General features: G+C 48.3%; 1 protein-coding gene across 1 annotated transcript in view; it reads right to left on the bottom strand.

Moving 5' to 3' along the window:
• The window catches only part of atp7b (ATPase copper transporting beta), a 28,959-nt gene extending 16,619 nt beyond the window's left edge, over positions 1-12,340 (bottom strand). The window contains exons 1-7 of the mRNA XM_072448222.1: positions 12,136-12,340; positions 5,961-6,335; positions 5,038-5,413; positions 1,989-2,177; positions 1,576-1,739; positions 1,346-1,507; positions 1,200-1,273 (exon numbers count right to left, since the gene is read on the bottom strand). Coding sequence (XP_072304323.1) covers positions 1,200-1,273; positions 1,346-1,507; positions 1,576-1,739; positions 1,989-2,177; positions 5,038-5,413; positions 5,961-6,335; positions 12,136-12,303 — 1,508 coding nt within the window. The 5' untranslated portion in view covers positions 12,304-12,340. The remainder of the gene's footprint in view (positions 1-1,199; positions 1,274-1,345; positions 1,508-1,575; positions 1,740-1,988; positions 2,178-5,037; positions 5,414-5,960; positions 6,336-12,135) is intronic.
• Positions 12,341-12,823: the final 483 nt, after the last annotated feature.

Below are 12,823 nucleotides of genomic sequence, written 5' to 3'. Positions count from 1 at the left end.
CCGCGGCTCTGCAGCCACGGCCTTGCTGCAAAGATTCGGCGTGGTCATCGATATTTACACGTAAAAGTGACAACAAAACAACAATGTCTCGCACATGAAGGACAAAGATCGATCCAACTGAGCCCAGTCCCGTTCACTACATGATGCTCATTCAAACAAACCATGTTCCTAATGATTAGCGCTTTAAGTTAGGAAAATACTGCCTGTATTTCTCACTAACGTCTGATCATTATAAACATGAAGATCCTGAGCCACAAACACAGACTTGTCTTCTCTTCTCTTCTCTGCACATGCTCAGTTAGAGCTTCTCTTCTCCTCTGCACATGCTCAGTTAGGGCTTCTCTTCTCCTCTGCACATGCTCAGTTAGGGCTTCTCTTCTCCTCTGCACATGCTCAGTTAGAGCTTCTCTTCTCCTCTGCACATGCTCAGTTAGAGCTTCTCTTCTCCTCTTCCTGCAGTACTGCTCAGCGGCCTGTAGAGGCCACTAAAGCAGCAGAAGAGAGGGGAAAACAGGCTGTTTCGGATATTTAGAACAATTTATATATAGTTGCGATTTGATTGGTCAATCACTGCTTGTCTTGATTGCCCTGAGCGCACGACGCTGCATTAAAGTAAATGATGTGCTCATTTTAGTATTCAGGAATTCAATTGTGGAAGAAGAGGAAGTAGAAACAAGTTTTGGGTTTTGTTGTGGCAATAAAATAAATTAATATTTGCCTTTAAACACATTGGACTATTTAGCAAATATTTATTATATTTAGCATGTTTAGCATGTTTATGATTCATTTGTACTGTGCCAGGACGAGATGGGGACAGAACATGTGGCTAAATACACCGCCGCTATCGAACAATAGTCATGTTGTGCCGCTCGGTGGTGGAGAGGACAGCACATGTGCGCTGCTTATGAGAAACCTGCAGCATCGCGAGTTTGAATCGAAATGACATTTTGCTGCAATGTCCTTCCCACTCTCATCCCTGTTTCCCACTAAACTGTCCTGGCAAGTCCAGCTGAAGGGCCTCGCTTCACAGCAAGAAGGTCCTGGATGGATTCCCGGGCCTTTATGTGTGGAGTTTGCATGTTCTCCCTGTGTCGGCTAATCCTGCTGTTTACACCGTGTATTTCATGTATGTTCACGAACGATCCAGACCAACTAAATGAGTCTCATGTTCTAAGAAATGCATAGTTTTAGATACTTGCTGTTTGATTTCTTCTGTGTGTTCCAGATTGTTCCGGACGGCTTCTTTCACCAGAGTGGCCTCAAATCCAAGGTCCTGGAAACGGGACATGACTTCTAGACACATTTGTAAAAGCATGAGGTGCCATAAACCCTCTGGATGCTTCACCTGTATGAGCCGGACTATATCTCGAGCTCCGATGACGTCGGGGTTGAAGTGGATCTGAGCTCTGTTTGAGGCCAGCTCCACTGAGGCCCGCAGGACGCCTTTGGTGGAGGTCAGCCTGGACTCGATGGTGTGGACACAGGATGCACAGGTCATGCCTGTGACCTGCAGGGGAACAACACTATTACTGAACACCTTTAAATGTGCACCAACCGGTTGAACGTTCCACTCACTGTGAGCTCCAGCTTCCCGTCTGTGAGGCCACTGTCCTCGATGAGTCTGGCTCCAAAGCCCAGATCCCCGATGAGGCGCTCTATATCAACCGGGGTGATAAGATCTGAGCAGTATTTCACTTCTGCTTTACCCGCCATTAAAGAAACTAAAACGGCAAGGATCCCTGCAGAGACAATGTGTTTGTGTTACTCTTGAATAATCATCTAAAACGACACCATCTCCAACACAACCAAGTCAACGCTTTCATCAAATAATCATTATGAAGTGAGATAAGATAAGATATGACTTTATTTGTCCACACATGGGGAAATTTCGGAGCTGCAACACAAGTATTTGATTTGCTGGATAAGAATGTGTGATCTCTTTATGTTTGTGATGGTGTTGCAGGTTTCAGGGTTGTGTGTCATGTGACCTCTGTGTTTGAGCAGGTTCCTCTCGATGTTGGCCACACACGAGGCACAGGTCATCCCCGTCACACTGATGAAGCACCTCTGGACCTTCTCCTCAGACTCTCCAGTAGTGACCCCAGCCTGCTGCGGGGGCCAGGACCACGCGGGCGGGCCCTCGGACGGAGCTGCTCGGGGCCTCTCGGGAGCAGGTACTAAAAACACCAGACAGACTGAACCTGATGTATATTACCTGACATGCTAACGTGCTAACGTGCTAACGTGCTAACATGCTAACGTGCTAACATGCTAACATGCTAACATGCTGCTGTTTGCATGGAGTTAACTGCTCAGCAGAACCAGGCAAATCCAGATCTTAGAGAGGTTTTCACATTCGGCCCAACAATAGCTCTTCATCAAACTCTCAAATGGTTTCGAGTCCCGTTTCTATGGCAACTCAGCGGCACAGGGTTTGAGGCAGGTCCAGCCTTCAGACTCGTACAAAGCCTATTTAATACGACAAACTCAGGATTCATTTGTTTATTAGTGCAGAGAATATTTCCCTCTTCACACAATACTTTAAAATGCAAATGTAACTTTATTCAATTGCAGGTATTTTTATTGATAAAAAATACTCCACATCCAGATGACGACCTCTGAAACCTTTTCAAAAGGAGAAGCACAAATATTTCTACCACGTACATGTTCTATTCCTGGACAAACGAGGGCTTGAGTCCCACACACAGTTCACCTTTAATCCATCATGTTTCATACTGTGTGTTTTAGAAACACATCAGTAAACTATTTATAATATACACTAGTATAAGGCATTTATCACTTGTTTGATCACATTTACAACAGTTTCATAATAAATACTTTAATGCTCTTATGAACATTCTACACATAAATAATGACTTTTAAATGAATTAACTATAAAAACATCTTATTAATAGATGTCTAAGTCAGAGCTTCTCAATCTTTTTCTGGCGCGCCCCTCACTGCCTATAGGACAGCCACGCCCCTCACTGCCTATCGGACAGCCACGCCCCTCACTGCCTATCGGACAGCCACGCCCCTCACTGCCTATGGGACAGCCACGCCCCTCACTGCCTATCGGACAGCCACGCCCCTCACTGCCTATGGGACAGCCACGCCCCTCACTGCCTATCGGACAGCCACGCCCCTCACTGCCTATCGGACAGCCACGCCCCTCACTGCCTATAGGACAGACACGGCCCTCACTGCCTATAGGACAGCCACGCCCCTCACTGCCTATGGAACAGCCACGCCCCTCACTGCCTATAGGACAGCCACGCCCCTCACTGCCTCTGGGACAGCCACGCCCCTCACTGCCTATGGGACAGCCACGCCCCTCACTGCCTCTGGGACAGCCACGCCCCTCACTGCCTCTGGGACAGCCACGCCGCTCACTGCCTCTGGGACAGCCACGCCCCTCACTGCCTATGGAGCAGCCACGCCCCTCACTGCCTCTGGGACAGCCACGCCCCTCACTGCCTATAGGACAGCCACGCCCCTCACTGCCTATGGAGCAGCCACGCCCCTCACTGCCTCTGGGACAGCCACGCCCCTCACTGCCTATGGGACAGCCATGCCCCTCACTGCCTCTGGGACAGCCACGCCCCTCACTGCCTATGGGACAACCACGCCCCTCACTGCCTCTGGGACAACCACGCCCCTCACTGCCTCTGGGACAGCCACGCCCCTCACTGCCAATGGGACAGTCACGCCCCTCACTGCCTCTGGGACAGCCACGCCCCTCACTGCCTCTGGGACAGCCACGCCCCTCACTGCCTCTGGGACAGCCACGCCCCTCACTGCCTATGGGACAGCCACGCCCCCCACTGCCTCTGGGACAGCCACGCCCCTCACTGCCTCTGGGACAGCCACGCCCCTCACTGCCTATGGGACAGCCACGCCCCTCACTGCCTATAGGACAGCCACGCCCCTCACTGCCTATGGAGCAGCCACGCCCCTCACTGCCTCTGGGACAGCCACGCCCCTCACTGCCTCTGGGACAGCCACGCCCCTCACTGCCTCTGGGACAGCCACGCCCCTCACTGCCAATGGGACAGTCACGCCCCTCACTGCCCCTGGGACAGCCACGCCCCTCACTGCCTATGGGACAACCACGCCCCTCACTGCCTCTGGGACAGCCACGCCCCTCACTGCCTCTGGGACAGCCACGCCCCTCACTGCCTCTGGGACAGCCACGCCCCTCACTGCCTCTAGGACAGCCACGCCCCCCACTGCCTATGGGACAGCCACGCCCCCCACTGCCTCTGGGACAGCCACGCCCCTCACTGCCTCTGGGACAGCCACGCCCCTCACTGCCTCTGGGACAGCCACGCCCCCCACTGCCTATGGGACAGCCACGCCCCCCACTGCCTCTGGGACAGCCACGCCCCTCACTGCCTCTGGGACAGCCACGCCCCTCACTGCCTCTGGGACAGCGGCCTGTAGAGGCCACTATAAGACACAGTGAGGTCAGCCGAGCTTCAGCAGCAGAAGAGAGGGGAAAACAGGCTGTTTTGGATATTTAGAACAATTCATATTTAGCTTAATTTAGTTTAATAGTTAATATAGTTTAATATTAGAACTCACTGATTGCCTTGATCGCCCTGAACGCACGCCACTGCTGTTTTCCATATATTTGTAAAATAAACATTTAAAATTGATATATAAGACATTCATATTACAAACCTCGTTCCCCTGTCCACTGTAGCTGTATCTTTGGGTTTTTATAACTTTCACCATAATTTCACTGTTGACTGTAGCTTACTTTACTTTGCGTCTTTTCTTTGACTCTCAAGTACATTTTAGTATCACTGTAACTTCCTGTCACACGGGATGTTACCAAAATAAAAGCAAAACCTTATAAATGTAGCTTTACAGGGAGGGAGACGAGGGTGAAGGGACCCAGGACAGGACAGTGCGGCGGGACAGAGACACTTTGAGAAGCTCTGGTCTAAGTGCTTTTAAACAAATAACTAGTGCTTATTAATGCCTTCATTTACGAAGAACGTGTCTTTGAAAGCGTAATCATCAGTTCTCTACCTGTAAGTGATGCCTCGTAGCCCATGTCCTGCACGGCCCTCCTGACCCTCTCTGGTGCAGTGAGGCTGGGGTTAAAGGTCACTCTGCCCTTCTGCTCCTCCAGGGACACGGACACTCGGCGCACCCCGGGCTCCTGACTCAGGCGCTCTGTGATGGAGTCCACACAGGAGCGGCACGTCATCCCCGTGATCCACACCTCCAGAGTCAGCCACTCGGGGTGCTCCTGCCCCCCCTGCCCCCCCTGTCCCTGCAGCAGAGTGGCCTCAAACCCCATGTCCTGTATGGTGTCCCTCAGCTCCTCCGCTGTCGTCACATGAGGCTGGAATGTGATGAATGCGGAGGAATTCTGGAGCGACACCTGGATGAAGGACACGCCCTGGAAACAGAGATGGGGCGGGGCGTACACTCGTTATGATCACACATGTCTATTGTTACGGAAAAAGGACTGCATAACAGAGACATACAAAAATGACTAAATAGCCCAAAATGTGAAGATGATTCTGAATATAAAAAAGGGCACATTTGACATCATAACTGATTTTCATTTCAGGCTCTAATCCGATCCATGTAGGGTAAAAACTGTAGACAACTGTAACGTTCTCTGTCTACATTGGTTTGCAGTGATGTATATTGTGTAATTCTGTCCCTTTTATTGACCACACTTAAGCGAACAGGAGGCTGCAGTGAAGAGCAGATGGGATTTCAAGTGGTTTATTTTACACTCTCTTAAACCTGAATGTTGTTCCAGCTCTTAAAAAACTATAACACAACAATCTCTGCAGAGTAGAAATCACTGGCTTTTTAACGCCGCGTGAGTTGTGCAGTCCTCTCTTGTCTTTGTTTTTATTCTGTTTTATAATTCTTAACTTATTTACCGTGTTGACAGCTGAGTCCTCTGAATGCACCGTACACCTCAGCCTCACCTTCAGCGCCGCCATGCGAGCCTCGATGGTCTGGACGCAGGACTGGCAGTGCATCCCCTCCACTCCGATGCGCACGGCCGACTCCGCACTGTGGCCCGTGTTGTGCAGGTGCAAACCGATCTCCTTCGGGCTGACGACATTGGGATCGTAGTGCGCGGAGATCGAACGTGAGGGCAGCGAGGAGGAAGCAGAAAGAACGCCCTGTGTCCCGCACGCAGCGCTCTGAACGGACCGGAGCTGCTCCTCAGACGTGACCGTGGAGAAGGTGAACGTGGCAGAGGAAACTGACGGAGAATGGAGTTGAGTTTCGCTGCCTAAGTCGTACGCCAAGTTGTCAAAGCCATGTTGGCCCGAGTCTGAGGGGCAGGTGCTCCTCTGGGGAGACACACGAGTTTGGGACAGAAAGTTTACAAATCAAAGTAAAGAGGACAATGTGCATGGACTGAAATGAGCCTCTACTTCCTGTCTGATGAGCGTGTTCACACTGAGCTGTGCCGCTGCAAACAAACCAAATGTTATCTTTACATCCGCGCAAAGTTACGGTTTGTTTGTTTTCAATTGAAGCTTCATTAAATTTACTTTTACTGAACAGTATTTCCTCATTAATAGTTTACTCAAAGTTGTATTTTGATTGATTCCTGCAGTTAATCCTGTAACTGAGGCTCGATTGATCAGGAAAAACTCTTGATTATTTGAAACATGAAGACTCCAAGTGATACATGTGGGGTTCTAAATGTGACCACTTTTCAAATCTCAAACATGTAAATGATCATCTGCTGCTCGTTCGGGGCGTTTCAGTTTTGAACAGGAAGTTAATGGGCCCTTTTCATGAAATTTACCGGCTAGTTACGGTTTCCTTAAAAACATGGAGCTCCACTTCCTGCTCCAGTCATTCCTTCTGGGGAATTAGCAGAGTCTCACTAAAATGAATGAATAATGAATGAAGACAAAGCAAAGAGAGAGTTCCAGAGTGATAACCACATGTTCAGACCTTATGTTTCATGTAAATACTTCACCTGGAGACATCTATGTGCTTATAAAAGTAAGTGATTATGTCTCAAAGCTAATGCTAATGCTAACATACAATAAAGGTAATCAATAATGTTCAAATAACAGCACAAACTGAACTAACCTGTTTACACAAACCTTCTATGTACTTTTATCAAGTTTGTCAGTTTTATATTTAAGTTCATATATGTTAGCCTTTAGCTTTGAGACAGAAACACTTTCTTTTATAAACACGTAGCTTTCCTATATTTACATAAGAGTCTAAACCTGCAGCAGTGATTCTCCATCTGTAACTCGCTGTCTGTGTCACAGCATTTCATTCATTTATTTCAGCAACACAGAGAAAGAACTGGACGAGAAGTGAAGATCTGCACTTTTATAGGAACAGGAACTAGCCGGGCCTGTCCTGAGAAGGGCCTGTCCTGAGAAGGGCCCTTCTACTGTCCTGAGAAGGCCCTTTCAGGAAAGGAGAAGGGTATGTCCTGATTTAGTCCTGTTTTAGTCCTGGTTTAGTCCTGCTTTAGACCTGTTTTAGTCCTGTTTTAGACCTGGTTTAGTCCTGCTTTAGTCCTGCTTTAGACCTGCTTCAGTCCTGCTTCAGTCCTGCTTTAGTCCTGGTTTAGTCCTGCTTTGGTCCTGGTTTAGTCCTGCTTTAGACCTGCTTTAGTCCTGCTTTAGTCCTGCTTTAGTCCTGCTTTAGTCCTGCTTTAGTCCTGGTTTAGTCCTGCTTTAGACCTGCTTTAGTCCTGCTTTAGTCCTGCTTTAGTCCTGCTTTAGTCCTGCTTTAGTCCTGGTTTAGTCCTGGTTTAGTCCTGCTTTAGTCCTGCTTTGGTCCTGGTTTAGTCCTGCTTTGGTCCTGGTTTAGTCCTGCTTTAGTCCTGCTTTAGTCCTGGTTTAGTCCTGGTTTAGTCCTGCTTTAGTCCTGGTTTAGTCCTGCTTTAGTCCTGCTTTAGTCCTGCTTTAGTCCTGGTTTAGTCCTGCTTTAGACCTGCTTTAGTCCTGCTTTAGTCCTGCTTTAGTCCTGCTTTAGTCCTGGTTTAGTCCTGCTTTAGTCCTGGTTTAGTCCTGGTTTAGTCCTGCTTTAGTCCTGCTTTAGTCCTGCTTTAGTCCTGGTTTAGTCCTGGTTTAGTCCTGCTTTAGTCCTGCTTTGGTCCTGGTTTAGTCCTGCTTTGGTCCTGGTTTAGTCCTGCTTTAGTCCTGCTTTAGTCCTGCTTTAGTCCTGCTTTAGTCCTGGTTTAGTCCTGGTTTAGTCCTGCTTTAGTCCTGGTTTAGTCCTGCTTTAGTCCTGCTTTAGTCCTGCTTTAGTCCTGGTTTAGTCCTGCTTCAGTCCTGCTTTAGTCCTGCTTTAGTCCTGCTTTGGTCCTGGTTTAGTCCTGCTTTGGTCCTGGTTTAGTCCTGCTTTAGTCCTGCTTTAGTCCTGGTTTAGTCCTGGTTTAGTCCTGCTTTAGTCCTGGTTTAGTCCTGCTTTAGTCCTGCTTTAGTCCTGCTTTAGTCCTGGTTTAGTCCTGCTTCAGTCCTGCTTTAGTCCTGCTTTAGTCCTGCTTTAGTCCTGGTTTAGTCCTGCTTTAGTCCTGCTTTAGTCCTGGTTTAGTCCTGCTTTAGTCCTGCTTTGGTCCTGGTTTAGTCCTGCTTTAGTCCTGCTTTGGTCCTGCTTTGGTACTGGTTTAGTCCTGCTTTAGTCCTGCTTTGGTCCTCATAGGTCATAATGGTTTCAGTTCTAGTACTTTGCAATAAATAGCACATGATCTGACACGTCTGTAACCACTGTCCAACCCACAGACACTATTTGGTTCTAACACTAGAACAGTGAAGAGTAGAACAGTGGACAGAAGAACACTAGAACAGTGGACAGTAGAACACTAGAACAGTGAAGAGTAGAACACTAGAACAGTGAAGAGTAGAACAGTGGACAGTAGAACACTAGAACAGTGGACAGTAGAACACTAGAACAGTGGACAGTAGAACACTAGAACAGTGGACAGTAGAACAGTTTAAAGTAGAACACTAGAACAGTGAAGAGTAGAACAGTGCACAGAAGAACACTAGAACAGTGGACAGTAGAACACTAGAACAGTGAAGAGTAGAACACTAGAACAGTGAAGAGTAGAACAGTGGACAGTAGAACACTAGAACAGTGGACAGTAGAACACTAGAACAGTGAAGAGTAGAACACTAGAACAGTGAAGAGTAGAACAGTGGACAGTAGAACACTAGAACAGTGGACAGTAGAACACTAGAACAGTGGACAGTAGAACACTAGAACAGTGGACAGTAGAACAGTTTAAAGTAGAACACTAGAACAGTGAAGAGTAGAACAGTGCACAGAAGAACACTAGAACAGTGGACAGTAGAACACTAGAACAGTGGACAGTAGAACACTAGAACAGTGAAGAGTAGAACAGTGCACAGAAGAACACTAGAACAGTGGACAGTAGAACACTAGAACAGTGAAGAGTAGAACAATGGACAGTGGACAGTAGAACAGTGGACAGTAGAACACTAGAACAGTGAAGAGTAGAACAGTGGACAGTAGAACACTAGAACAGTGAAGAGTAGAACAGTGGACAGTAGAACACTAGAACAGTGGACAGTAGAACAGTGGACAGTAGAACACTAGAACATTAGAACACTAGAACACTAGAGAACACTAGAACACTAGAACACTAGAACACTAGAAGACTAGAACAGTGGAAGGGTCCTTGCGTTTTGGTGCGGGTCACATGACCCTTCACAGTGGAATTTCAGCATGACTCTGCTTAAAGTCAGAGGCTTAAACTAGATCTGATCTGTCATGATCCAGACTTAAAAGGACAAAAGTCACTTCAGTGGATCAGATCTGCTGAAGGATTCAAACAAAAGTACATGAGACATACAAATATAAGACAATAATTAATCAAATGAAGAAGAAAATCCTATGCAAAGTAAAATGCAAATTGCAATCCTTCGGTTAGTCAGCCTGGTTTAGGACTAAACCAGATCTAAACATGTCTAAACTGGGACAAAACTATATCATATATATTACTATGTGCATGGTCTTACCTGCATGGTTGTACCTGCATGGTCGTACCTGCATGGTCGTACCTGCATGGTCTTACCTGCATGGTCTTACCTGCATGGTCCTACCTGCATGGTTGTACCTGCATGGTCTTACCTGCATGGTCGCTCAGTGATGAGACGCTGGTTCAGTCAAGAAACAGGGAATAAATGTCATGTTTTTAGGAAGTGAGACAAGTCTGTGGGATGGAACCACGGAATGTGGTGACATTCTTCAAACAAGCAAATCTTAATCTTAAATCTTAATCTTAACTAAGGCCAAGAAGAAGAAATAGTGTGTTTCCAGTAACTTGACCGAGCTGGATTTCAAAATAAAGAAAACCCGACTTTTAACATTTTGTTGCATATTTACTGGCCGTACATTTCGAGAATGTCAAATTGTGAGAGAGAGAATCGTGATCGTGAGATATGAAAATCACTGCACATTTGATCTGTGTTTGCAGATGCTCTTTTTGTGCAGCCGTGATAATAACACATCTATGGGCCGTAAGCACGCCCGCTGTTTCAGCCGTGAACTTATTGGGCGTGACTGTCAAAAAGTGCTCACATCATCAAGTGACAACAAGAAAAATAGTGAGAGCTCAGCGACCACAGAGTGCAGGGCGACAGGCGCGCAGGGCGACAGCGCGCAGGACCACAACAGAGCGGTAATGAGTCAGAAGTGCTCTGCTAATGGCTCCTTCCTGTGGTTGCACTGGTTCAGAGGTGAGAACAACTTCAATGTGAAGCTCTCACTTCTGAGAAAAGAAAACTGTGCCAGGATTTTAAAATATATTAAAAAAAAATAAAAACATATCCGATCTGGATTTCTTTTTCAATGTTACTGGAAACACACTATTTTTTTTTGTAATTAAATATGAATTATGATTATTGTCTTGGAGTCGGGGGAAACCTGCGGCAGCACGAGGAGAACATGCAAACTATGTTACACTCTTTTCATTGGTTTAACTCAGGGCGTGTTCAGACTCTTTTCACTGGTTGGCACAGGGGTGGCACACGGATGGCACAGGGATGGCACACGGGTGGCACAGGGGTGGCACATGGGTGGCACAGGGGTGGCACAGGGATGGCACACGGGTGGCACACGGGTGGCACAGGGGTGGCACAGGGGTGGCACAGGGGTGGCACAGGGGTGGCACAGGGATGGCACAGGGGTGGCACACGGGTGGCACACGGATGGCACAGGGGTGGCACACGGGTGGCACAGGGGTGGCACACGGATGGCACACGGGTGGCACAGGGGTGGCACACGGATGGCACAGGGATGGCACACGGGTGGCACAGGGGTGGCACAGGGGTGGCACACGGGTGGCACAGGGATGGCACACGGGTGGCACACGGGTGGCACAGGGGTGGCACACGGATGGCACAGGGATGGCACACGGGTGGCACAGGGGTGGCACAGGGGTGGCACACGGGTGGCACACGGGTGGCACACGGGTGGCACAGGGGTGGCACAGGGATGGCACACGGGTGGCACACGGGTGGCACAGGGGTGGCACAGGGATGGCACACGGGTGGCACACGGGTGGCACAGGGATGGCACAGGGGTGGCACTAGGGCCGGACCAAGTTTATGGTGCTAGTCTTTTCTCTTTTAACATTTAAATCTTTTTTTTTAGTTGATTCAATATATTTTTAGATCATAATATATGAAATATGAATATATATTTACTTGTTTGTTCAGTAATGTTTAGTGAGTGATAATAGGGGCTTTACCACTAACGACTCGCTTAAAATGTATCAAAATATAAGGCTTTTTGAGTAATCCAGATGTAAATTAGGAGATAAAATAGGATAAACTCTATCTTTAGGGTTATATCTCTTCTAAAAACGTCTATAAAATATCCGAACAGTGTCAAAACAAAGGTTTTTATCTCAACACAAACGTCTTTGTGGCGGAGTTTACACGTTATAAAGCTGTTTCTGCCTATCACAGGTTTGTCTGGCTGACTTTGTTTCTTTCATATTTACAATACTTACAACAAACTTATTACAGGAAAAACAAATCCCCTGAGCTTCAAAAGGTTTCATGAGGGGCCCCAGAGAAGGGCCCCTGAACAGCTGACCCCCGGAGCGTTCCCCGGAGAGCCGCAGCTGACCGCGGGCTTTACCTTGTCCTCAGCCGCTGTGGGGCACTTGTTCCCGGGGTGGAGGCTACAGGTGCAGCCGGGCGGACATCCACAGTCCACCATGAGGATCTCCTCTGCCGCGGGCCGGGCCTGGGGGCCCCCGGAGGAGCCATGTCTGCCCGGGCCGTGAGGAGACTTCGGGGAGAACATGTTTTGAAGGCCGGTGGACGGTCGCGGTTTATCGGCTGCGGTTATCAGAGGTCCCGGGGCAAAAGTCCAGAAGCGCGTGCGTGACCGATAAAGCGGGGGCGTGACGTCAGCGGGCTCGTGCGCTGGTGTTTGGGGGGTTTGGGAGGGGGGGGTCTTCATATAGTTTATCATTTCATATATGTGATGATCACGTGTTAAACTGAGGTTTGTTTTGAGACGTTTCTAAAACTAAAGCAGTGAATAATTTAAACTTTACACGACTAAAAGCAGATGATCCGCTCTTCTAAATATGAGATTACTTTTATTAGTGAGACGAGCTCCATGGTAACGCTCAGGGGCGGGGCTTAGACCAACAAACTGCTTTGTGAAGGACTAACCTGTTTATCCTCCTCCTCCTCTCTCCCCCCTGCTCCTCCTCTCTCTCCCCCCTGCTCCTCCTCTCTCCCTGCTCCTCCTCTCTCCCCCCTGCTCCTCCTCTCTCTCCCCCCTGCTCCTCCTCCTCTCTCTCCCTGCTCGTCTC

Source organism: Eucyclogobius newberryi, unplaced genomic scaffold (assembly GCF_026437365.1).
Source record: "Eucyclogobius newberryi isolate DKJ021-1_F unplaced genomic scaffold, fEucNew1.0.hap1 SCAF_1, whole genome shotgun sequence".
Classification (NCBI taxonomy): domain Eukaryota; kingdom Metazoa; phylum Chordata; class Actinopteri; order Gobiiformes; family Gobiidae; genus Eucyclogobius; species Eucyclogobius newberryi.
This window is presented reverse-complemented; position numbering and strand designations above follow the sequence as displayed.